Source organism: Sesamum indicum, linkage group LG3 (assembly GCF_026168435.1).
Source record: "Sesamum indicum cultivar Baizhima isolate 11 linkage group LG3, ASM2616843v1, whole genome shotgun sequence".
Lineage (NCBI taxonomy): Eukaryota > Viridiplantae > Streptophyta > Magnoliopsida > Lamiales > Pedaliaceae > Sesamum > Sesamum indicum.
The window spans coordinates 17,277,602-17,298,447 of NC_142659.1; the positions used below are offsets into that span (position 1 = coordinate 17,277,602).

The 20,846-nt window shown below is 36.9% G+C and overlaps 4 protein-coding genes across 9 annotated transcripts; 1 reads left to right on the plus strand and 3 right to left on the minus strand.

Annotated features, from left to right (window-relative positions):
- Positions 1-17: 17 nt before the first annotated feature.
- Positions 18-2,343, plus strand: LOC105157910 (large ribosomal subunit protein uL30w). Of its 2 annotated transcripts, XM_011074434.3 has the most exons (7): positions 18-175; positions 874-1,052; positions 1,138-1,235; positions 1,324-1,381; positions 1,589-1,668; positions 1,754-1,856; positions 1,936-2,343. In XM_011074434.3, the coding sequence occupies exons 2-7, from the start codon at positions 876-878 to the stop codon at positions 2,149-2,151; spliced, it is 732 nt and encodes a 243-aa protein (XP_011072736.2). In that variant the 5' UTR covers positions 18-175; positions 874-875; the 3' UTR covers positions 2,152-2,343. The 2 variants fall into 2 exon arrangements, with proteins under 2 accessions (XP_011072736.2, XP_011072735.2); XM_011074433.3 differs by lacking the exon at positions 18-175 and having other exon boundaries at positions 858-1,052.
- Positions 2,344-2,795: 452 nt separating this feature from the next.
- Positions 2,796-8,244, minus strand: LOC105157912 (Cation efflux family protein). Of its 3 annotated transcripts, none has more exons than XM_011074437.3 (13): positions 7,607-8,244; positions 7,473-7,524; positions 7,244-7,376; positions 7,068-7,123; positions 6,605-6,719; positions 6,430-6,487; positions 6,199-6,317; positions 5,864-5,983; positions 5,306-5,407; positions 5,146-5,218; positions 4,937-5,004; positions 4,396-4,440; positions 2,796-4,309 (listed from the first exon to the last, which is right to left on the minus strand). In XM_011074437.3, the coding sequence occupies exons 1-13, from the start codon at positions 7,920-7,922 to the stop codon at positions 4,265-4,267; spliced, it is 1,302 nt and encodes a 433-aa protein (XP_011072739.2). In that variant the 5' UTR covers positions 7,923-8,244; the 3' UTR covers positions 2,796-4,264. The 3 variants fall into 3 exon arrangements, with proteins under 3 accessions (XP_011072739.2, XP_011072738.2, XP_088734562.1); XM_011074436.3 differs by having other exon boundaries at positions 4,380-4,440; positions 7,607-8,236; XM_088878436.1 differs by lacking the exon at positions 7,607-8,244 and having other exon boundaries at positions 4,380-4,440; positions 7,244-7,372; positions 7,473-7,513.
- A 333-nt stretch (positions 8,245-8,577) lies between these two features.
- Positions 8,578-15,155, minus strand: MNS1 (alpha-mannosidase 1). 2 transcript variants are annotated; one of them, XM_011074441.3, is made up of 15 exons: positions 14,734-15,155; positions 14,268-14,315; positions 13,608-13,799; positions 13,223-13,335; positions 12,616-12,681; positions 12,286-12,457; positions 11,952-12,041; positions 11,581-11,705; positions 10,784-10,849; positions 10,416-10,524; positions 10,236-10,334; positions 10,051-10,131; positions 9,771-9,941; positions 9,038-9,189; positions 8,578-8,971 (listed from the first exon to the last, which is right to left on the minus strand). In XM_011074441.3, the coding sequence occupies exons 1-15, from the start codon at positions 14,884-14,886 to the stop codon at positions 8,944-8,946; spliced, it is 1,665 nt and encodes a 554-aa protein (XP_011072743.2). In that variant the 5' UTR covers positions 14,887-15,155; the 3' UTR covers positions 8,578-8,943. The 2 variants fall into 2 exon arrangements, with proteins under 2 accessions (XP_011072743.2, XP_011072741.2); XM_011074439.3 differs by having other exon boundaries at positions 8,578-9,189; positions 14,734-15,154.
- Positions 15,156-16,015: 860 nt separating this feature from the next.
- On the minus strand, positions 16,016-20,670 carry ZML2 (ZIM-LIKE 2). Of its 2 annotated transcripts, none has more exons than XM_088878475.1 (8): positions 20,342-20,670; positions 19,753-20,068; positions 18,963-19,046; positions 18,744-18,877; positions 18,501-18,632; positions 17,429-17,534; positions 16,347-16,418; positions 16,016-16,269 (listed from the first exon to the last, which is right to left on the minus strand). In XM_088878475.1, exons 2-8 carry the CDS (start codon positions 20,059-20,061, stop codon positions 16,204-16,206), a joined length of 903 nt encoding a protein of 300 aa, XP_088734601.1. In that variant the 5' UTR covers positions 20,062-20,068; positions 20,342-20,670; the 3' UTR covers positions 16,016-16,203. The 2 variants fall into 2 exon arrangements, with proteins under 2 accessions (XP_088734601.1, XP_011072744.1); XM_011074442.3 differs by having other exon boundaries at positions 20,424-20,668.
- Positions 20,671-20,846: the final 176 nt, after the last annotated feature.

Sequence of the window (20,846 nt, forward strand, 5' to 3'; positions counted from 1 at the left end):
TCATACATATAGGCCCAAACCAAATGGGCTGCTGGCCCAAATCAAATAACTATCTGGACCATAGGATATGTTTCAGCTTCAACACCTTTTCAAAACCCTACTTCTTTTTTACCTCTCCCTGCAAAATAGCTTCTCTGCCAGCCGCTGGGACATTACAAACCACGACCGGCGAACCGTAAGCTTATTTCACTGTTCTTCTCCATTTTCAGCATCTGCTATGAGTTTTTTTGCATCTTTACGTTAGCAAGTGCATGAATGTTTATTTGGTGTGTATGAAAAGGTGTGTGTTTTTGCATTTCTGAATTGATTTGTGTTTGTAGAAGAAGTTGTGTCTTTATCAATCTAGTGCTTTTTGTTCATTTTTTTTTTTTAATTGTTACAGTTGTCAATCTAGTAATGTGCAGTCCGTTTTGTTGACTAAAACGAGACTTTTAGATTACATTTTTATTGTGTTTGTCCGCAAAGAAGCTGAGTTTGTTGTGCATTTGGAGTTGATGAATACTCTACCTAAATTTGTATATAGCAACTTCCAATTTCATGGGATTTCAGTTGTTGGTCTAAATATTTATGCGTTGGATCTTGGATATTCAAGAAAACGCTGAGGATGTTTTCCTCTGTCCAAATTGAATAGTTTTCTGCTTTATTGCTTTATTTTCAATCCTTTTTATTTTCTTGCCAAAATCCGAGGTCAAAAAATGGTCATATAGAAGGGGAAGGAAAGAGGACATGAAAGAGGAAGGAAACATTTGAGCTGATAAAAATGGTTTACCAACGGATAATATGTTAGTAAAATTGTGGCATTTCAGTCACTATAATTCACTGAAGGAATGTTGATATTTTGAAGAAGTCATAAATTTGTTATGTTTGGTGTAGAGATGGCTGAGAAGGGAGGACCGATTGTTCCAGAGTCTGTGTTGAAGAAACAGAAAAGAAGCGAGGAATGGGCTTTGGCCAAAAAGCAGGAGCTTGCTGCTTTGAAGGAGAAGAAGACTGCAAACAGGAAGCTGATTTACAGCAGAGCTAAGAAATATGCAAAGGAGTACGAGGAGCAGGTATTAGCAAGCCTTTATTTCCTTTTACTGCTGGTCTTGGTACTGTATAATTGTAAGTTAATCAGGGTTATGGCTTGTACTTTAGGATAAGGAGCTGATTCAGTTGAAGCGTGAGGCAAGGCTGAAAGGAGGATTTTATGTCAACCCTGAAGCTAAGCTGCTTTTCATCGTTCGTATTCGCGGGTAGGACCTCGTGTTACTTAGAATGACATGATAGGATTTTGTATGATTGACATTGTGTGACTCATATTTCTTGTGTCTGAGATGTCAGTATAAATGCCATGCACCCAAGGACAAAGAAGATTTTGCAGCTGCTGCGTCTTCGGCAGGTATACTACAGTATTATTGTGTGGCTGTTAGAATAGTTGATATTGCCTCATTCAGTTTTATTGCTTTCAAGTCTTTGATCTCTATTTGACAACCACATGGCAGTTTTATGACGTAAAACTGAGGTGGTTCATATTGGTTTCCCTTTGTGTACTTGTAAAGTATTCTAGATCCATGTTAATGTAAGCCCTATAAATTTCTGAATGCAGATTTTTAATGGCGTGTTCCTAAAAGTTAACAAGGCAACGATGAATATGTTACATAGGGTTGAGCCATATGTGACTTATGGGTATGCATCTGAAGATAGGTGCCTCAGATGTTTTCTCCAATTTTGGACATCAGTTTCAATGCTTACTGAATGCACTTCCTTTCAGGTACCCCAACCTGAAGAGTGTTAGAGAATTGATATACAAGAGGGGTTATGGCAAGGTCAATAAGCAGCGTACCGCGTTGACAGACAATGCAATCATTGAACAGGTTTGTCGAATTTTTTCAAGGAATGCCTGAGAATAGTTGCTTTCTTTCAGTATTTACTGAGGCCTGATTTCTGTTTCAGACTCTTGGTAAACATGGTATTATCTGCGTGGAAGATCTTATACATGAGATCATGACTGTTGGACCTCATTTTAAAGAGGCTAACAACTTTCTCTGGCCGTTCCAACTTAAAGCACCATTAGGTGGTCTGAAGAAGAAGAGAAATCACTATGTTGAAGGAGGAGATGCTGGAAACCGTGAAGACTACATCAATGAACTTATTAGAAGAATGAACTAGATTTTGTTACCTTAGTTTTTGGGAAACTTGAGGTTCTATTGCTTAAAATTACAAGGTCGAGGAATCTTCTGTCACTGTTGTTTTTTGCGTCTGCCATAGTTGTTGATTTCTTATTTCACAATATCGAGCTTGTTGATGAGACATTTTTCTGTTACAATTTATATCAAATTCACTATGGAGTACCCCTTGAAACTTTTCTGGGCAGCAAGATGCCTTTAGAATCTCCTGAAGGAAAGCAATATTACTTAGCTATGCATGACGCTCTCAATTTTCGCGATTAGTTTTTTCTTTTGATCTTAGGTATTTGTATACCTTAACTAGTTTTTCTGTTGTTAGTGATGGTTTATTTAGTTCTTGAATTGTTTAATGATTAGATGTTAGATGTCATCTCATATGTGGTATGGGTGCTTGGAGGATTGCAACTTTATCCTTATACCTCTTCTTGTTGAATGTTTTAATTTGTTGTGAACATAATTGGATGAAATATTTGCGAGATCAGTTGATGGGATAACTATAGTCATTATTGTCTCCAAAATTTATAGGATATTTATGTTCTGGATGCAAGTATTGGTTAATTACAAATATATGCAGTTGGCAGGTGGTGTGTAATTGAGCTGTAGGGTGTATTCGCTCTCCAATCAGTCTTAACAGGAGAAAAGTGAATTATCACTCAAGTAAAAGTATTGGCTTGACAAGTAGATGACTGACAGACAATCCTTGGGGTGAATTATATCACCCAGATGAAAAAGTATTGCAGTACAATGCTTGAATAGCGGAAATAGGCACAACCTGTACAGGACATTTCATCCTCTGGGAGCATATCATTTATTCTTGATTTTGTTGATAATCAAAAGTTAAGAGGAGTAGGCGAGACGTCTGGAGCAGACAACACAGTGGAACCTGCGCTTAATCTTGTGAGGAAACGGCACACAAAAGACTACCAACTGTGTGTCAAATTCCATAGCGAGGACGGGGCCTCCGCAGCAGGGGCATTCTTCCCCTTTCACTCCTTGTCTGCTAATTAGTTTCTCCCTCTGATTGACTATTTGAAATTTACCCATCTCTCCCCTTTATTTTGATTCAAGAGTATGTATGAGTCTGATGTTTGCTTGTGAAGGGGGTATATATAATGAATATGTGTTTGTGCGTGTGTTCATGGGAATCAAATTCTGGGAAGTTTCCTCGCAAGGGAGATGGAAATTACGAAGAAAGTTGATTTAGGGTGGGGTGGGGCCTCCAGTGTGGTTTAATTGGAAACTAAGCAAAGATGACCTATTCCTGGAAAAATAGAAGAGGTTTCTTGGAAATTTAGGAGCAGAGACGGGTGCTTTTCATGCTAACTTGCTGGTCCTCGGCTGTTTAACTCTATTCCTGCTACAAAGTGGGAAGTTGACCAATGTAAAGGCTCTCCTGTTAAGATCCAAGGGAGAAGTTTTGGCTCTCTTCCAACCATCTTCAATGGGACTCTCCCTGTTGAAGTGGTCAACAAAACAGGTGGTCTTTATATACCTTAATGAAAAACAAACTAAAAGGTACAGGAAGTATGTCCACAACAATCAAGGGCACAGACCAATTACCATGCAACGGATTCACAAATGGCAAGTCCAAAGAGTGAATTCAAGATTAATTAATTTAAGTTAGGAGCATAAGTTTCTGCATTAAACTGCTGCTTTCTTTATCTTTTAATTTTTTTTCTTCTTCCTTTAAAAAAAAAAAACAGGAATTCAGTGTCAGTGACCCTGCTTAGGATCCCCGCCACTGAATAGACTCAGAAGTCCACGAGCGCATATCACTCGCAGATACTTAGGAAGATACGGATTAACATGGGGAAACCAAGTTCCAGTAACCTTTATCATGACGCCCTATGATTAACAAGAAAGATCTCACTATTCACATCATGCGGATTGCAATAACAGTGGCTTCCCTCTCATGGCCTAAAAGTCAAACATATCACTCCCTGTTGATTGAGTCACACAAGTACAAATTTAGTGTTTGTTTTTTCAGTTCGGGGAACAATACAAGGTAAGAAGGAATTATGGTGATGGAACTATAGGATTGTGTGCTTCAATATCCACATGCCTAATACCGGGAATTATTTCCTGTATCTCCTTTTCTAGTCGATCAACTTCACTCCCAAGAGCTGTGACCACCTCCTCACCTGCCAGCACACAAGACTTAGTTCTTGCACTGTAGTATGAAAGAAAAATTGCTTATATTGCATACTGTACCATAGTTTGCCATGACCTTGAGCAATGCAGAATTATCCTTCTCCTTGGCTGCCTCCCGAAACTGTATTTGTCATCAACATATTGATTGCCATGAGACAAGCATCGCATCTTTATACTAAAAAGAACACAGATATCTTGACCTAATATCAAAAGAAGCAGGCTATTTTATGTTGCTTGCATAAAATATAATATTTTTTTGGTTCCAGCAGCCACCAGGGTTTCCCCTGTTCAGCTACTGACTGGAGGAGAGCCTACATGAAGACTGGATGCAAGATTATATATCCTCCATGACAATAACATATGTCATCAGATGAGAAAAGGATTAAAGCTAGTGTTATCGCTAATTCCAAGCACACACGTAAAGCTGAAAAAATAGCAATAAAAACTTGCTACCAGTATATGATCAATGAAATACAATGCAGCAGCCCAAATGGCAAACCGTGGGAAAGAATAAAGATGAAAATAAGAAAATTAAGTTTCCCATGAATTAGAACATAACAATCCTTCACGAGTGAGCATAAGGGAAAATACAGAGAATTCAAGGGCAATGGGAGCACCTGTTTAGCCCACTCTTCACGTCCAGTTCTGCTTAGATAGTTCTGCACCAGCACCACACCATTGAAGTCTACAACACCATATCATACTATACATCATTGAGAATTCCAAAACTTTTGGGAAACTGGGACAGCATATCAACCATGTTTGCATCCAACTATTCGCAATCTCAATAAGTTAACACTTTTACAAATATGAATCAAGGTATCACCTATTTCAGCCTTGAATCTGAAAAATCCTGGTCCAATCACCTCACTTTTGCAATCATATACAGCATCCACAACCTAGAGCCAAAATTGTTAGTTTACTTACACTACTTTTTCCAATTTTTCATAAATCAGCATAAAAGAGAGTGAAATACTGTAGAGTACTGGGTCATTTTTCAGAAAATGGAGAACTCTTTCCATATCATTATCATCAATTGCTCTACCAATCAAAGCATGTCGGTTCCTCTGAATCAGAAATATTGCAACCTGCATCATGTTAGTAACTTTAGTTAGGGTTAATGTGGTGCATTGTTATCCGTACCATTCTTCACAGTATCAGCATAAATAAGGAAGGAAAAAGAATAAACATATTATGCTTTCTGGATACAATTATCCACCTCAGCCTCTCTGTTGATATTCGTGCAAGAATTTCACCAATGCGTTAAAGATTAAATAGTTCAGCAAAGTTTCAACACAATAAGAATGATGTCTTTCTCAGTAGCAAATATCAGCTGTTAAATAGAGACTGCAACCTAAAACAGGTAATTGTTTCTGTTTGAAAGTGGATTTTTAATACCAAGCGCAGTCTTTCTTGCTTAAGTGAAAAAATAAGAGTCATCACTTCAAAACTTAACACCTGGCAGTTGGTACCATGAAGCTTGGAGGAGAATTCGAAAGCAAATTGACCTAGCAATCACCAAAATGAATATACACATCACTTACCATTCCCAAAAGGTTTCCAACAATAATTGAACCAATAGGATCATAAATTGCATTTCCGGTGGTCTTCACAGCCACCAATGATGCAGCAGCAATGGCAAGGCCAGTAACAGCAGCACCGTCCTGCATCATCAACTTGATTTAGCATTCAGTGAAATGGATATCAGGGCAGGTATATAGCTAGGGAAGACTACTTCTATGACGATTGTCACTAGCTAGTAGAAGTTCGTTTTATGATATCATCAGTTAACAGAATCATTAGAATATTTGCACTCCATATAAGTTAAACTTTTAAACTTATGAGACAACCTGAATAACCAAAATAAACAAGCTATCACCTCTGTCATGACAGCAACAGCTGTTGGGTCATGACCACGCCAGACATAGTCTCTCACTTTCATCCCTTCTGCGGCAGCACCTTTTCTAACAGCATTGACAGCAACAAAAAGGGAGGCACCTGACAAGTTAATTTTAATCATAAGAAATGTGAAAATAGCCCAAGTCCCAAGATACTTTATGCTTTTTTCTTTTCTGAATCCAACAGTCTAACAAACAAAAAAGATTTCCACCTTCAATAACGAACGAGCCACCAATCACTAGAGCAGCATACTCTATATGTTCAGGAGGCTGAATTGAAAATAATACCAATTAATAAAGCACCATTACATACCCTAAAGAACGCAAAGCTGTTTGAAATTGGAAAAGTACAACATTAAAGACGTTTCAGATAGAGCTTTTTGCTACCTGACAAGTCCACAAATTTTGAACACCATGGACAATGGTAGCACCAGAACCAAGACAAAAGATACCAACAGCTGAAATCAAAGACCAGACAAATCTTTCCTTGGAATAACCATACCTGAGGTCACATAAACAACAAGGTTCAGCATGATTATACACCAAAAGAGCCTCACATCATTAGACGTACTGCGGATGTTAGGATCATCACATATAAGGTCCAAAAGCTGTTGTATGCTGAATAGTTCCAACAGTTTGAAAAGAAGCTAATACATTGCATGGTAATGGGATAAATGCTGGAATTATCCTTTTACCGTGCACCCTGAGGTTAATGTATGCTGAGGACATTGTCAACTCTGAAAACAGATTCTCATAATGAGAAAGCTATGAACATATTTTCCCTTTTATCATGAACATATTTCTCCACTTGCAGCTATAATTTTCGGATATAACTATCAAATAAACTTACGGGTGGAGGGCATCTGGGGCACGTCGTGAACTGCTTAAACCATACGCAAGAAGAGCCTACAACACAACCATGAATTAGATTCACCATAATCATCAAATAATTGGACAAAGTCAATTCCAAGAAAATAGAATTTTATTCTAACAAGAGTACGGGACGGAAACAAATAAGTAAAATACCTGGTTCGCAAAATCTGCAACTGAATGCACAACTTCAGCCAACATTACATGACTTGAGGTTGATAACCACACCCCAAATTTGAGAGAAAAAACAAGAAAGTTGCACCATAATGCTGTTGTGACTGCTCGCTGGCTAAAGTAAAGAATATCAGGTGCGGAGGAATTCTTATGGAACTTCAATATAAACAGGTGCAAAATAAAAAACAAGAAAAGGAGAAACTGAAATTACCCATGATCATCCACTTCAATCTTGTTAATCTTTTTAGCTCTTGTAAGAAGACCTGCAAACACCACCATTTAGTTACAGAACAAAGTAAATAGTATCCGAACTTCTGGGGGGTGGGAGTGCGGGTTGAACCTTACCTCGTGCGAAATGGAGCTGTTGGTGGTAACTAGAACTAGGTAAAATCAAGTTTGACAGATGAACAGCTCGGGGCGAAGAATTCGCCGCTAAGAAATTCCTAAATGATGCGAAACCCAGGCGTTGAGCGAACCGAGGAGGATTAGAAATATCGTAGAGAAGTAATCTTGGATGATTAATGAATTTATTTTCCTGTAAATTGGGGTTCTCCGGGTCGGTTGAAGGGTAGGAGATGTGAATTTGAGGAATGAAGCAGCTGAATGGAGAGTAGTGATAGTGGTCGTGGCGAAGGCGAGAGAGAAGGCGAGACGTACGCATTACTGCTGAAAGTGTTAATAACTATAACAAATCAACAATCAGCCAATACATGATTTCAAAGAATCACTGCTTTTCTGTAAAAAACGTAATGCAACAACCATTATATTTCTCGGAGAAAGAAAAACAAAGAGGGGGGGGGGGGGGGATAGGGCTTTGCCCTTTGGGATTTGGGTGGTCGGCGTCGGGAATTTCCCGGCGGGGGTGAATTTGAGTTAGTAGGGGTTGCGAGGAAGGAGGTGACTAGCTTTCAAGTTTCAAGCAAAGCATATTCTTCATTTCCCATGGTTGGACTTGGACTTGGACCTGGACCTCACTGGCTGTTTCGCTGCTACACTAAAAACGTGAATTAGCTCACATTCATCGAAGTCGTGTAAATGAGAAAAAGCGATCTTATGTCTTGTTCGACACTTCAACTTGATAGAATATTTCCAAAAGCTCTCTCCGAAATTGCATTCTGCTTGGAAACTTGGTAAAGACGCATCTAATCTTGTTTATTGTGTTAACCGTGGAAAGAGCTAACATTTCAACTTCATTGAAGATGTTACTAAGACCCAAATCAGAATACGGCATGGTCTCCACATCTGTCACTTGATAAAATGTTTAAACAACACATAAATTCAACTTGGGGCTATAGGGGATTGCATACAATTCAGTCTGAGCAATGATAAAGAAGCATTTGCATCTGCAGCAGAGTACATCACGAAGAGTACAACTCCAGTGCCAAGAATCCAAGACTACTAACTCTTGGAAAATCAAATTTGCTCTAACTTACAAAATGGTATAGGAAATCAAGAACATCTATTATCTATTTTACAAATCAAAAGATGTAGAATCATGTGGGAGCTGTATCTGACGCATATTATCAGGCAAAGCAATCCCCCGATAATTGTGTGTAATCCTACTATATTATTCACTTCCGAGATCTGATTCGTAGGCTCAATAAATTTCTTCAGAGCTCTTCAATCTTCTAGTTGCTACCGCCTCATTAAGCAAGATATGCAGTAAAATACATCTAAGTTTCCTAGTTGTCATGAAACCTGCCTTCTTTCCTGGCACGTGACCGAGTTTCAGTATGTTTTCCATCAAAGAAACCAGAATTTTCCACCTGGTCATACCTAGGAATGATTTTTATAGGGTGCGCTTCGGTGTTGAAAACCCATTCATCGAGTGAAATGACAGAAGAAGGTGAAAATAGAAGATACAGATACTTCAGCGTCTCTGCCAGAAAAAAGCTCTGCATCATGTTGTCTTTTATGCCAGTACTAACCTGAGAATACAAAGAGAATGCAGTTGGGTCATCTAACAACTCTTCCACAATCATCTCAGATGGTTTGCTTCTTGAGCACAGGAACAGGTGCTTTAATTGGAAAGACACAGAAAATGCATATAGCAGAGTCTATTGCATGAAAGACTAGGGATGTGTAAGACTTAAAAGTCTAACAATGGCATTTCAGAGTTGTACAGCACATAATTACAGCTTTTGTCACACTCTAGCTAAAGTTTGATAGGACTGACGAATCAAACTATATCATATCTCAAAGAGCAGTGCCAGGTTATAATTCTATAAGAGATAAATGCATGGTACCGTATATCATGTTTTGCATTAAAGTAGATATACCAACTCAAGGAGACTGGAAAAGGGTCATCACATGCGATCACATATAAATGTTAATGCAACCCAAAAAGGAAAACGAGAATACTTCTGATTTCAAAACTCAGAGGGTTATGGCATATTGGTCCTTTCTACAGAGCACTAATTGGGGCATAATATCATCAGCAATAGGTTATTCTTTTCCCAACCATAAAACATTAGAACCAGAAATAATTCAGAAGCCAAGAAGTTCTCACATCCTTTAATCCGACATATCCTGTCTCTATGCGTGAGTTCTTCTCGAATGCTTGAAATATATTCCATCCCCACTCTTGATATGTCTTATTGCCAGTCAAGCGCCAGAGGTAAAACAGTGACTCAACTGTCTCTGGCCTTAATATGTTCCACGACGTTCCAACACTCATATCCTGAATAGATAAAAGCAGCAAGCAACAGAAAATGGAATACTTTTCTTAATTAGGACATAATATAAGCTTCTTAAATAAATATTAAAAACAGCAACCCGAAGACACTTGCCTGTCCTGAATTAAAAAAGTAGTTCTCTCCAGCCAATTTTGTTGGAGTAGACTGGTAGAAGTTATAGCAGGTCCAAGCTAACTGCACAAAGGGTTCAACTTTATCCAATCGAAACCTTATATGGCTCTATAACACACAGGCATGTGAAATCATGAAGCTTCAAGGCAAGGATTTGGTATGCATACCTCCTCAGCCAGAGATAAGAATCTCTCAGCTTCATCAGGAGCATAACCACTAGACCCCAATGCTAACATTCCTGGAGCAAAACATGCCAGTTCATCCATCTGCAAGACATGTAATAAATGAGAGCAACATCCAAAACACCAGAAGAGATTGATGCACGTCGCCAACCATAGATAAACCACCTTGTCTATTAAAGAATTTCCAATCTTCTCACAGAGATAGGCAAAAGAAGACGGGGTAGTTCTCCGCACCAAGCTTAGAAGGCCTTTCATTGATGTCTCCCACATTTCCCTGTTTGGAAAGTTCAGAAGGGAATACAACTAGCAAACTTAAGTAACATTGATATAGTAGGCCAATCTGTCAATAATCAAATATTAGCAACGCAAATGTTGATCTGAAGCCAGATATGAGTAACAACATAATGAACGTGAAGCGCATCAAAAATTGATCCATGTAATAACAGAGTGAACATGAAGTACATGGAAAAATCAGAGACCTTCCATATACTAGTATAAACCGCAATATATAAAATTTCTTTCTGAGTCCATACCTATAATGCTTGACTGCAGTGGTTTTGTTTCCTTGTATCCAGACCTTAAGCAAGTACTCATAAAAGCTGCACAATTTTGTTTCGTTAAATATTGTGAAACCTTATAACCACAGGGAGCAACCATACGAGTTGTTCCATAGAGGGATGATGATGGGCAGGTCCAGGGTGGGGTTGCCAAAACCCAAGACCCAACACACTTGATTTTCCCGGACTTGGACCCAACGGGTTGGACCATCTAGACCCGGTTGGAATTTTTAAAATATTAAAAAACGTACTTCTTTTAAAATATTACTGAATTAATTTAATAAATATGAAGCAAAAATATTTTTTAAAGATGACTTAATTTCAATAAACTTATATGTACGTATTTTCGATCCTAAAATATCAAAACTTTCAAAATATATGTTACTTATGCATATAGTAAGATTTAAAACTATTCTAAATCATTATTTTAATTTATAAAAGTATTATTTTATGCATTATATGTAAGTAAAATAAAATATACAATTTTTCCCATATGCATGATATGCTTCATATAAATATAAAGAATAATAATAATAAAATATACAATTTTTTCCCATTTGCATGATATGCTTCATTTAAATATAAAGAAAGTAAATATATATTAAAGAAGTCTGGGTCCCGGTTATGGCTTGAAAACTTGTCCCCAAACAGGCGGGTTCAGGTCTCACCTAGATCCATTGCTATCCTTAGTTCCATATCCCTCATAATATATGCTAATAGGATAGATCCGAAGATATTCTTTAAGTATTTGAGAGATGTAAACTGACAGTCACCTGTCGCCCATGGCTCCAAAAGTTATCGTCGAATATGATCTTGTCCCTCTGTGGGGATTAATATAAATGGGCAGCAGACCATCAGAAGGAAATGTTTTATTAAGCTCTAAAATGACGTTTTCCACCTGAAACATCAATCACAGGATTACTCCATTGAGGGAAGACAAATCTCATAAAATTACGGAGAAGTAGTAATCATTCTATCATTCTGTCATTTGGATCCTGATATTCCAAATCTAATTTTAAGCTCCTTGTACGAATACATGTTCTCATCATTAATGATGCTTAAAATACAGTTGCTTTTCATTTCCTTCTTCACAAACATTTCCATTGAATGTCAAAGGGTTCAAATTTAGGAAACACACACACACCTTATGCTGATACTTGGGGTCTCCAGTCCTTTGGGAAAGGGCGATAAATTCCAGCTGTTCAGTGCCAGAATCTGCCAGGATGCTGTCACCCTAAATGATTAAAAAATATACGCAGAGATTATCTTTCAGTTTCATGAATGCAAGAACATAGAAAATAAACTGGCAGCATTGTATGCATAGAAATTGCAGCACATAAACAAATGTAAGAACCTTGAACATATTTAATCATCATTTGAATTACATGTAATTTGCAAATCACAGGGGAAGATCATATATTTAAAATATACCTGATGTGAGATATTAACTTTCCAAAATTTTAATAATTACATCTTACCCCTGTCCACCCAGGGTTATGTGGATTCCCATGTGCCAAGTTAATAATATTATATGGGATGCCAGAAGGAGTATCCCAGGCAGGCAGCAGTCTGTCGGCAATATCTTTAGCTTTTTCCAGGAAAACTTTATCTCCAGAGAGATCATATGCACTGAGAAGTCCACCAACAACTCTGGATTGTTACAACATATAAGCATTATAAGTATAACATTCAATAAGTTTGTTTTCTTCCTCAATTCTGGAGTCATATCAGCAAATGTGATTATACAGTCCAGCTGAGCAAAATAACTGAAGGAACATAAAATGACATATTAAACCTTATAAAGCAACCTTATGGTTGTCTCGAAAACGCTTGCATCATAGTTCTTGTTAAAGTCCAAGGACTCTGCAACCCACCTGCCATGAACAACTTGCTAAGCTTCAAACAACATTAAACATAAAGTGAATCACTTCATCTCGGAAAGTAAAGTTCTTCAACCAGTTATTTCAAGACAGCAAGTCGTTTACAATGAGACAAACTAACAATTTTCATCTCATACAATTCTCTCTTAACAAAGTTTTTGGACTTGTTTCATGTTATTCCGGCCTTAACATGCATATGTTGATGTAAGACAGTATAAGGAGAAACAGCATGATATTGTACTCCTGTTGGTCTTCGCAAGTAATTTAAAAAATTCCACGGTTTGCAGGGATTTAGGGGTTTTCTAATATTCTTATATCAATATGATGAGTGTATATAGAGGATGGACCAACTGGATTTGGACTAGTAGCTTTTACAATCCACATTATGTAGATACCATACAAAAGAAACTCCTGAACCCAGACAACCATATTATCAATTACTTAATGTACAAGTAAACATAATGAAACATGAAAGGGAAGCCCACAAAAGTGAATAAATCCAGCAATAACCCATAAAGGGGTACCCTAGACTTACTCTCTAGCCCTTTGGAATTGCTCGTCCAATCCCATTATGTATAGTGTGTCAAGAGCATCGATTAAAGTTGCTCCAAGACCACCAAAGCTATCAACACCATTTTTTGATTGGGGCTGCCAACCAAAAATTCAGACCACTGTCCATCAGAAAAACATTCCAAAGCAAACTTTGCTATGCTCTCTCAAATAGATTAAAAGATGAAAGAAAAGACATAAAAGCAAAACATATAGAAGCCATATAGAAAAGTTGAGAGCTAACACTCTCAGAATCTGGTACTCGAAATTGCAAAACAAAAGAAAACAACTAAAGATAAGAAAGTGATGTTATATCTATACTGGAATATCAGAAAACAAATAAGTAAAATGAGTTTGTAGAGCTACCATACCTGGAGTTCATCATGGCCCCAAGCATATTTTTCATATGAACTCCATGCATGAATCATAGCATCTTTAACTTTCTCTCTTCGTTGAATGTCAATTGGGTCATTGAGAACATCTGAATTCCTACTTGCATCACTGACTTTGCCAATAACATTTACCTTTCCTGCACCACTTTTGGCAGCCTTTATTTCTTCAAGCTGAAAATATCAAGATGAAAGAAAGAGTATCTATAAACTTGAAGCTATACAGGAAAAGAAAGATGTCGCTAAAAACAAGACGATATCCAGAGGACAAAACGATCAAAAAAATTTGAACTTCTTCATAACATATATAGAGACACATACATATAGATATAGGCGTACATATACAGATATATAAATTTATTTAAATATATGTTATGAAGATAAAGTTTCCCGCTATGTTACTTTCATATATTCAACTCAACGGATCTTATTTGTGTAGACCTACAAACAACCCTACATGAAAAACAGTTCACATTTAACCAAATTTTTTCTTGTATACCCAAAGAAAAAAAAGGAGATATACATGAATGCAAAATAGCTAACAGGACTTGATAAAAAAGTTATAACAAATAATTTAATATCTCAACAAAATGTGGAATCAGAAAAATAGAGAGAATAAATAACCAGAAATGAAGATCTTACCATACTTTGCAACCGAGTAACCTCATCATTCAATTTAGATACCTCTTCCTGCGTAATGGCATAAAGTGATAGAATAAGTCATTCTTTCACATAAGACTTGAAATATTAACAGGATACACTTGAAACCTGAATGTACGGTGACATATCACCTACAACTGAAAAATTAATATGGTACTTAGTATAAGAGCCATCTAGTTGCCATTTTTTGTTGCCATAACTTGCACTAGGACATTTTCAATCTGTGAACCAACAACCAGTCATCATGAAGGCCCATTTTCAATCTCATTGGGAAAGAAAATAGCTATCAAGGAAAAAGCGAACAAATATGTTCAGATAGTTTTTAAGCCATATCAGCAGCAACAAACAGAAAGTCAATCCTTTTGAATCCAATGTCGAGGAACAAATTATTTTTTGAAAAAGAAAAAAAGAATTGTAGGTAGGCAGGTAGGAATACAAGTAAATGCACCTCGTGTTCGCGGACTAGAGTCTGGCGATCCCAAACAACTAAGGTGGCGCAAACAAATAGTATTAAGAGGAGAGCTAAACGCTTGGGTCTCTTGAGATAATAGGCTGGATTTACGTATCTCCACCTGCTGGCGGACGATCTACTCCTTGCCATAATATTCCAGAATACTTGCAACTCAGCAGCAATTGGAAAGTAGAGATCGCATAGATATGAATAAATAGATCGAAAAGATCTCAGAGCGATCTAATCCTCTCAATCTCCCTGAGATTTTTCGATGAGGAGATATTCGGGTGGCGGAGCTGTTAACCTCTTTTCGTTGGTAAATGGTAAGAGAGGGCGAAAGAAAATAGTGAAAATGGAAGGAAGGAAGGAATGGGGGACCCTACCCTATGCACTATCATTTCAACAAATAAATGAGAAAATACGATGTAGATGTTGTAATTAATATCCATGCTAAATGGGGAGCTATATGCAAATGCAATCATCACATCTCTGCTCCTCTCTCTATTACCATTCTTTTCCCTTAACCAACTACTAATTTATTTTCTTTTTAATAATTTATTAATCTTCATTTTAAATGATATTTTATTTTTTGATGATAATTTTCAATTCACAATTTAATATTAATATTTTTTTATATTGATATTATGTATTTTAGCTTTAATTTGATCGTACCGTTACCCAACCATATATTGGGATCCAAAACTTCGTATATTGAAGGAGGATATGGTCGGAATCATATCTAACTTTTCTTCTATGGAAAAGACCATAAAAGTCGTCGTCCTCGCCTTCGCGTTCATCGTCTTCTTCTTCTTCTTCTAAGTAATGGGTACATTACTCCCTAAGTTACGTCAAAGATAAGCCTAACCTAATAAAAGAAAGCTATTTACATATTTAGTTATTGAGAAGAAAAGGTCCATCTGTTTCTGTTGAAGAAACTGAAGTGTGTAGTATTTAAGACTAAGCAAAATAGAGCGCCAGACCAGACCAGACATCCCATCTCTTTCCATTACCTGACTCTCTACACCAAGACCATTTACAATCATTTTTGTTGCACGAAACCAACACTCCTAACTAATAAATCAAACGCAGCTAGGAATCAGAACATCCGATAGAATATAGCGGATGAGTCAAAGTTGTCCTAAATAATCCACTCCAAGTCACACAACTTCCTTAGGGAAAAGCCAACATAAATAAGCATTACCAAGTATGATTTATATGCAGTAGAGTGTTTCAAGATTTTTACGCAAACACACACACCCATACACAGAGAGGAAGAAAATAAGGCAAACCAACTGATTATGTTACATCCACTATTAACTCAGAGTATCCATTTAAAACAGTCACATTGGCAAAACTTTTTTGCCTCAGAGTTTCAGATCCACTTCCACTATCACATTAATAGCTCACCCCAGGCTAGTTTACATAAGTTATTTCAAATTAGTGACATAAAGCTACATGAATCAATGATCACGACGAGTCATGGCCATTTCCAGCAGCACTCAATACCATTTCTTCCGCTTCAAAATTTCCATTCTGCCAAAACATGGAGAGTGAGACTCATAACAATGCGATTAGATCCATATGAAGAAGAAACGTCGTCGAAAGCATACCTCCTCATTTCTATTACGCAGAGTATTGGCTCCCAGCGGCGTTGTAGCCTTTGAGAGGTCCCTCAAAGTTCCCTACAGTGTTTGCAGTTTCGGAAAAACAAGGCAGAAGTTAGCAGAATCATGCTGTTTAAAATCAGAATAGCCAACTTTAGCACTAGCAAAATTAACCCACCACTAAAGCATTTTGGTGTGAGGTGTAAGCAAAAAGTGAACAAAGTCGAGTAAGATTGCACCTACCTCCAAATCCAAATCCAAATCCAAATAGAAACTCAAGTTACATTATTTTATATCTTCACAACTTCTCCTATTCCATGGACTTCAAAAAGAGATCACAAATTGTATTAAGAAGGAATCTCCCCTGAACCACCCATATCATTGCGCAATAAGGATATCAGAAGCCGCTATTCACTAGGACATTATTCAATTGGATTCCAGAATTTAATGTACAATGTCTTCAAAGTTGCTCAACATGATTAAATGGCAATATCTACTGGTAGCCTCCTAAACCGGAAGATAATTGAAATCATTGTATGTAATAGTGGTGCAATCAAACATAAATGGCATAAGTAATTCAGATTTGGTAAATCACCAGCAACAATAGCAAACAGGGAGAAAATATATATTATATATTAAGTGAGACACCCTTTGGGTGTCTTACTTAATTTTGGTCTGCCATTTAGTTTTACAATTTAAATTAATTAATTTTTTTTTAACTTCTCCATTTATCATGGTTTTTCATAACTACTTTTTGGTAGTGTTTTTTTATCCATGCAATTTTTTCCTACATTATTTATTACCTTTGTTTGTAAATTATTTTTCAAATCAAAATATTTATATTAATTTATTATCTTAATATATTTTTAGATACTTCTTTTCCCTACAAAAACTAATAATACAATTTATATAAATATTTCATTTTAATTCAATTTTAAAAAACATGCACATATATAGGATGTGCCACACTTACTAGTCTTTAAATATATCCGAGATAGGTATCTATACGCTGGAAAGTCAAGATGGCCAGACAAAGAAATTAGCTATAATATCGTACATATAGCAAAACGTAAGTTATCAATGAATACCTTATTTGCCCACATAAGTCCACATGCATTGCAAAGGGTCCTTGGTCCTTCTGGCCCACGGCGCATCATTGGAGTGGACTTCTCACTGATACCACAGTGCCGGCAGCTGGTACAATAGTTTAAAATCAGAGTTAGCTCTAAGTGGATGTTTGGTACGTAAATTTAATTGTAAAATTCAACTAACTACTGTAAGCATATAAATAGCGTTGATGAATCACCCGTGCCAATGCGAGTTGATAATAGAAATGCTTCTACCACCTAGATTAAGCACAAAGCGAATCCTCACTTTCTACCAAATTCAACAATGTCAAACTCAAGGATGTTTTCCAAATGATTCTCAAACAAATCTACTTCTGAAGTACTAATATGGTAAAAGTCATTTGGAGAGAGAATGGTATAAAATGAAAGTACAATTTTGAACACCATGAATGAAATTGCTAATCAAACCTTATAGAGTCATTTCAGACCAAAACCATTTTTCAAAAGGGCTCTACGAAAGCCCAGCCAGAAACCATACATGATAAAGAGGAAGTTATCAGATTGACAAAGTGCAACCAATGACGGAATATACAGCCATGCCAAATTTGACTGATGCTGAAATTGTTGCTCTGGATGTCCTACTTCAGACATATAGAATTATTTTGGCAGAAATAATGAAGCTCCGATCAACTTTGCACAATTTGAAATTCTTACCCAAGTGTTTCTATCTCTCTAAGTATTTATTCAGAAAAAAATCTATTCGAGAACTACAAGACATGTCCAATAAAAGTCTTCTATCTCTAGTTTTTCAAGTTTGTATGCCTTATGCTTAATTAAAGAGATCCTACGTCAGCCTTATTAATCATTCAACCTTGCTGCATATCTCAAGAAGCAGCCGATAAAAAGAGAAAGTTATTAAGACTCAAAGGCAATGAAGTCAACCTAGAGAATCAACATATATTTCCCAGAAGAAAATGAGAGAAGCCAAGTTGAACAAGAAGGAGAACAGGCCAAGAACTCAATGTAAAACGCTATCAGCAACAGTTAGCAAGAGGAGCAGAAAACGTAGTTTGTGGCCCAAAGGTAAACTCACGAAATATCTTGAACTTGTGATCCATTGCCATCGGCTCCCCAGCTTTGATTTGAGTCCCAACTTGATGCTGCTGATGCAGAATCATCATGATTCGGCTTTGAGGATGTAAATTGACCTTTGTTCCGTTGCATCCTGTTAAAGTTAACAGAAATATGCAAACTTAATAAATATTTCAAAAGAGAGTTTAAGTCACTACTGCAAATGCAAACTCAATAAAATACCTATTGAAAAGGACTGCTATACCTTAGAGCAACTTCCTTACGAACAGTATAACGTATTTTCTTGTCAAAATTCCGTTCCTTCCGCTTCTCACGGAATCTTATAAGAGATGCCAACCTCTGAGGAACGTTGAACTTCTGTGGGGTACTGGATAAGCCCTGTCAACAAGGTGACAAGGTACATTAAACAACTGCCTACAAACAAAAAGCAAGCTAAATAGTAATCCCATTCCAATAAATATACCCTGTTATTGGAAGCAGATACTGGAACAGTAGGAATGTTAGGAGGCACTTCACGCCCTCCCAGTAGTAGAAGTACAGCTTGAACCTGAAGGACATATCCAAACGACTTTGAGTTAATAGTTCGAGGGATTGAAATAATAAGAAACTAGAAAGAAAAAAACAATAATCAAGAAAACTGAAAACTTAATATAGTCCAAACATATATAAAGTACATGGGAATAAATTTAATCAAGCAAAAAGTACTTCCCTAGGCATCTGAGGTCATCATTTCTTCGATAAGAGCACATATCTATTTTGCAGGAGAGGTGGGTGTTATAAAAGATGCTACCAAAGAAAATTTTACGGTTGGGTTTCAAGCGGAGGGCTTGCCTCTGGAAATTTGCACGGAGAAATCCTATAATAGAAGGAAATACAACTTTAACTGCTTTAAGATATAACTGCGAAAAGAAAACATTTAAATGAAATATCTAAGACAATGGTAATATTATTACTACGACTTTGTAAGTGTCAAGTGGGCGTATGTGGTGAGAACTATCAAGATAAAAATATTGTGGCCTTACTCGCCTATTCCCAGCAGTAAGGTCAGCAACTGATGCATGACTAGAAAAAACAAAGGTATTGGCTTAAGTTTGTGCTCAGCAAAAAATGCATCCAACCAGCAAGGAAATATCACAACAGACGAACCAAATAAAATTTGCTTAATTCATTCTCCCAAACTACTGACAAAAAGATGCTACACAAGCAACAGAGTACGAAGTTTAAAAGCTCAATCTCTGTATATATGACATAACCTTCTCAGGAGAGACAGAATCAAACACGTAAACTTGACCCTGGAAGGAAAGAGTGAGCTGATTATTATTCTCAGTGCCCCCAACTTGCGGTATCAGTTGGCCATGGTTATCCGATTGATTCCCTATATCAGGTGCAACATCACCATCAATAACTTCATTCACCCCGCCGCTGCTGCCAATATTATTATTTTCACCATGCTCATCTTGATCAATTGCATTTCCATTACTCATATGGTGATGTAATCCATGATGATGTTGATCTTGCAAGTAATGCATCATTCCAGCTTCGTTTGCATGCATTCCGTCCATCTTCAATCTACAAAATAACACAGTAAACAAACTCTACTTTCACGCACTTTCAATGTACCGAGTTTGACATATTCAGCACTTTATGAACTACAAACTATCCAGCAACATGAATGTAGCTTATTTCACAAGGAAATTTCTAATTAATTGTGATTAATTCGAGAAGCAGCGAATCAAACAAATTCATTAAGCCTGAGAAAAAAGGGAAATAAAACGAAAAAAGTCGAAAATATGCACAAGGGACAAGAGTGACACAAAGTAAGTAGTAGCTTAATTAACCGACCAAATTCACAGAAAACATATCAAGACACATAAACGGACGATAGCTTAAATATAAGTGAAGTAAATTGGGGAAAATTTGTCACCATGAAAAGAGGAAAATAGAGATGTTGGAGTGAAGAAAACAGCGCCGAGGCGGACAGTACGTGAATCTCGCAGAGAATGGTGGAGGAACGGCGGAGATCGAGAATGCGGGGAAACGAACGGCGGAGATTAGTCGAGGATTTGGGGAAGATGATGAAGATCGATGGATATATGGAGCGGGCGTTTTTGTAATTCTAGGGTTTGTAAGGGCTTTGTCTTTCTCTTTGGTACCAATATTTTTCTATTTTGGATGGATGGTTTATAGCAATTTTTTATTCAATTTTTTTTTAGGTAACATACAAAATTTCAATCAACACTCGCACTTGTTTATCTATATTATTAATTAGGGATGATTGCAGTCACACAAATTATTTTTATTTTTTAAAAAACTAAATATAATACTCAAATTCTTCTCTCAATTTCCT

Excerpts from the sequence above, each read along its gene's own strand:
- LOC105157910 (XM_011074433.3), top strand. The coding sequence starts at position 861 with ATGTTTGGTGTAGAGATGGCTGAGAAGGGAGGACCGATTGTTCCAGAG. Across the intron at positions 1,382-1,588 it reads AGCTGCTGCGTCTTCGGCAG|ATTTTTAATGGCGTGTTCCT; the intron begins GTATACTACAGT and ends TTCTGAATGCAG. Across the intron at positions 1,857-1,935 it reads ACAATGCAATCATTGAACAG|ACTCTTGGTAAACATGGTAT; the intron begins GTTTGTCGAATT and ends TTTCTGTTTCAG.
- LOC105157912 (XM_011074436.3), bottom strand. The coding sequence starts at position 7,922 with ATGCGTACGTCTCGCCTTCTCTCTCGCCTTCGCCACGACCACTATCAC. Across the intron at positions 6,318-6,429 it reads TGGCTCGTTCGTTATTGAAG|GTGCCTCCCTTTTTGTTGCT; the intron begins GTGGAAATCTTT and ends TTAACTTGTCAG. Across the intron at positions 5,408-5,863 it reads TTGGAAACCTTTTGGGAATG|GTTGCAATATTTCTGATTCA; the intron begins GTAAGTGATGTG and ends AACATGATGCAG.
- MNS1 (XM_011074439.3), bottom strand. The coding sequence starts at position 14,886 with ATGGCAAGGAGTAGATCGTCCGCCAGCAGGTGGAGATACGTAAATCCA. Across the intron at positions 10,335-10,415 it reads GAAATTCTTTAATAGACAAG|ATGGATGAACTGGCATGTTT; the intron begins GTGGTTTATCTA and ends CATGTCTTGCAG. Across the intron at positions 10,132-10,235 it reads TCTTATCTCTGGCTGAGGAG|TTAGCTTGGACCTGCTATAA; the intron begins GTATGCATACCA and ends CCCTTTGTGCAG.
- ZML2 (XM_088878475.1), bottom strand. The coding sequence starts at position 20,061 with ATGGACGGAATGCATGCAAACGAAGCTGGAATGATGCATTACTTGCAA. Across the intron at positions 18,633-18,743 it reads CGTAAGGAAGTTGCTCTAAG|GATGCAACGGAACAAAGGTC; the intron begins GTATAGCAGTCC and ends TAACTTTAACAG. Across the intron at positions 17,535-18,500 it reads TCACAAGTTCAAGATATTTC|CTGCCGGCACTGTGGTATCA; the intron begins GTGAGTTTACCT and ends CTATTGTACCAG.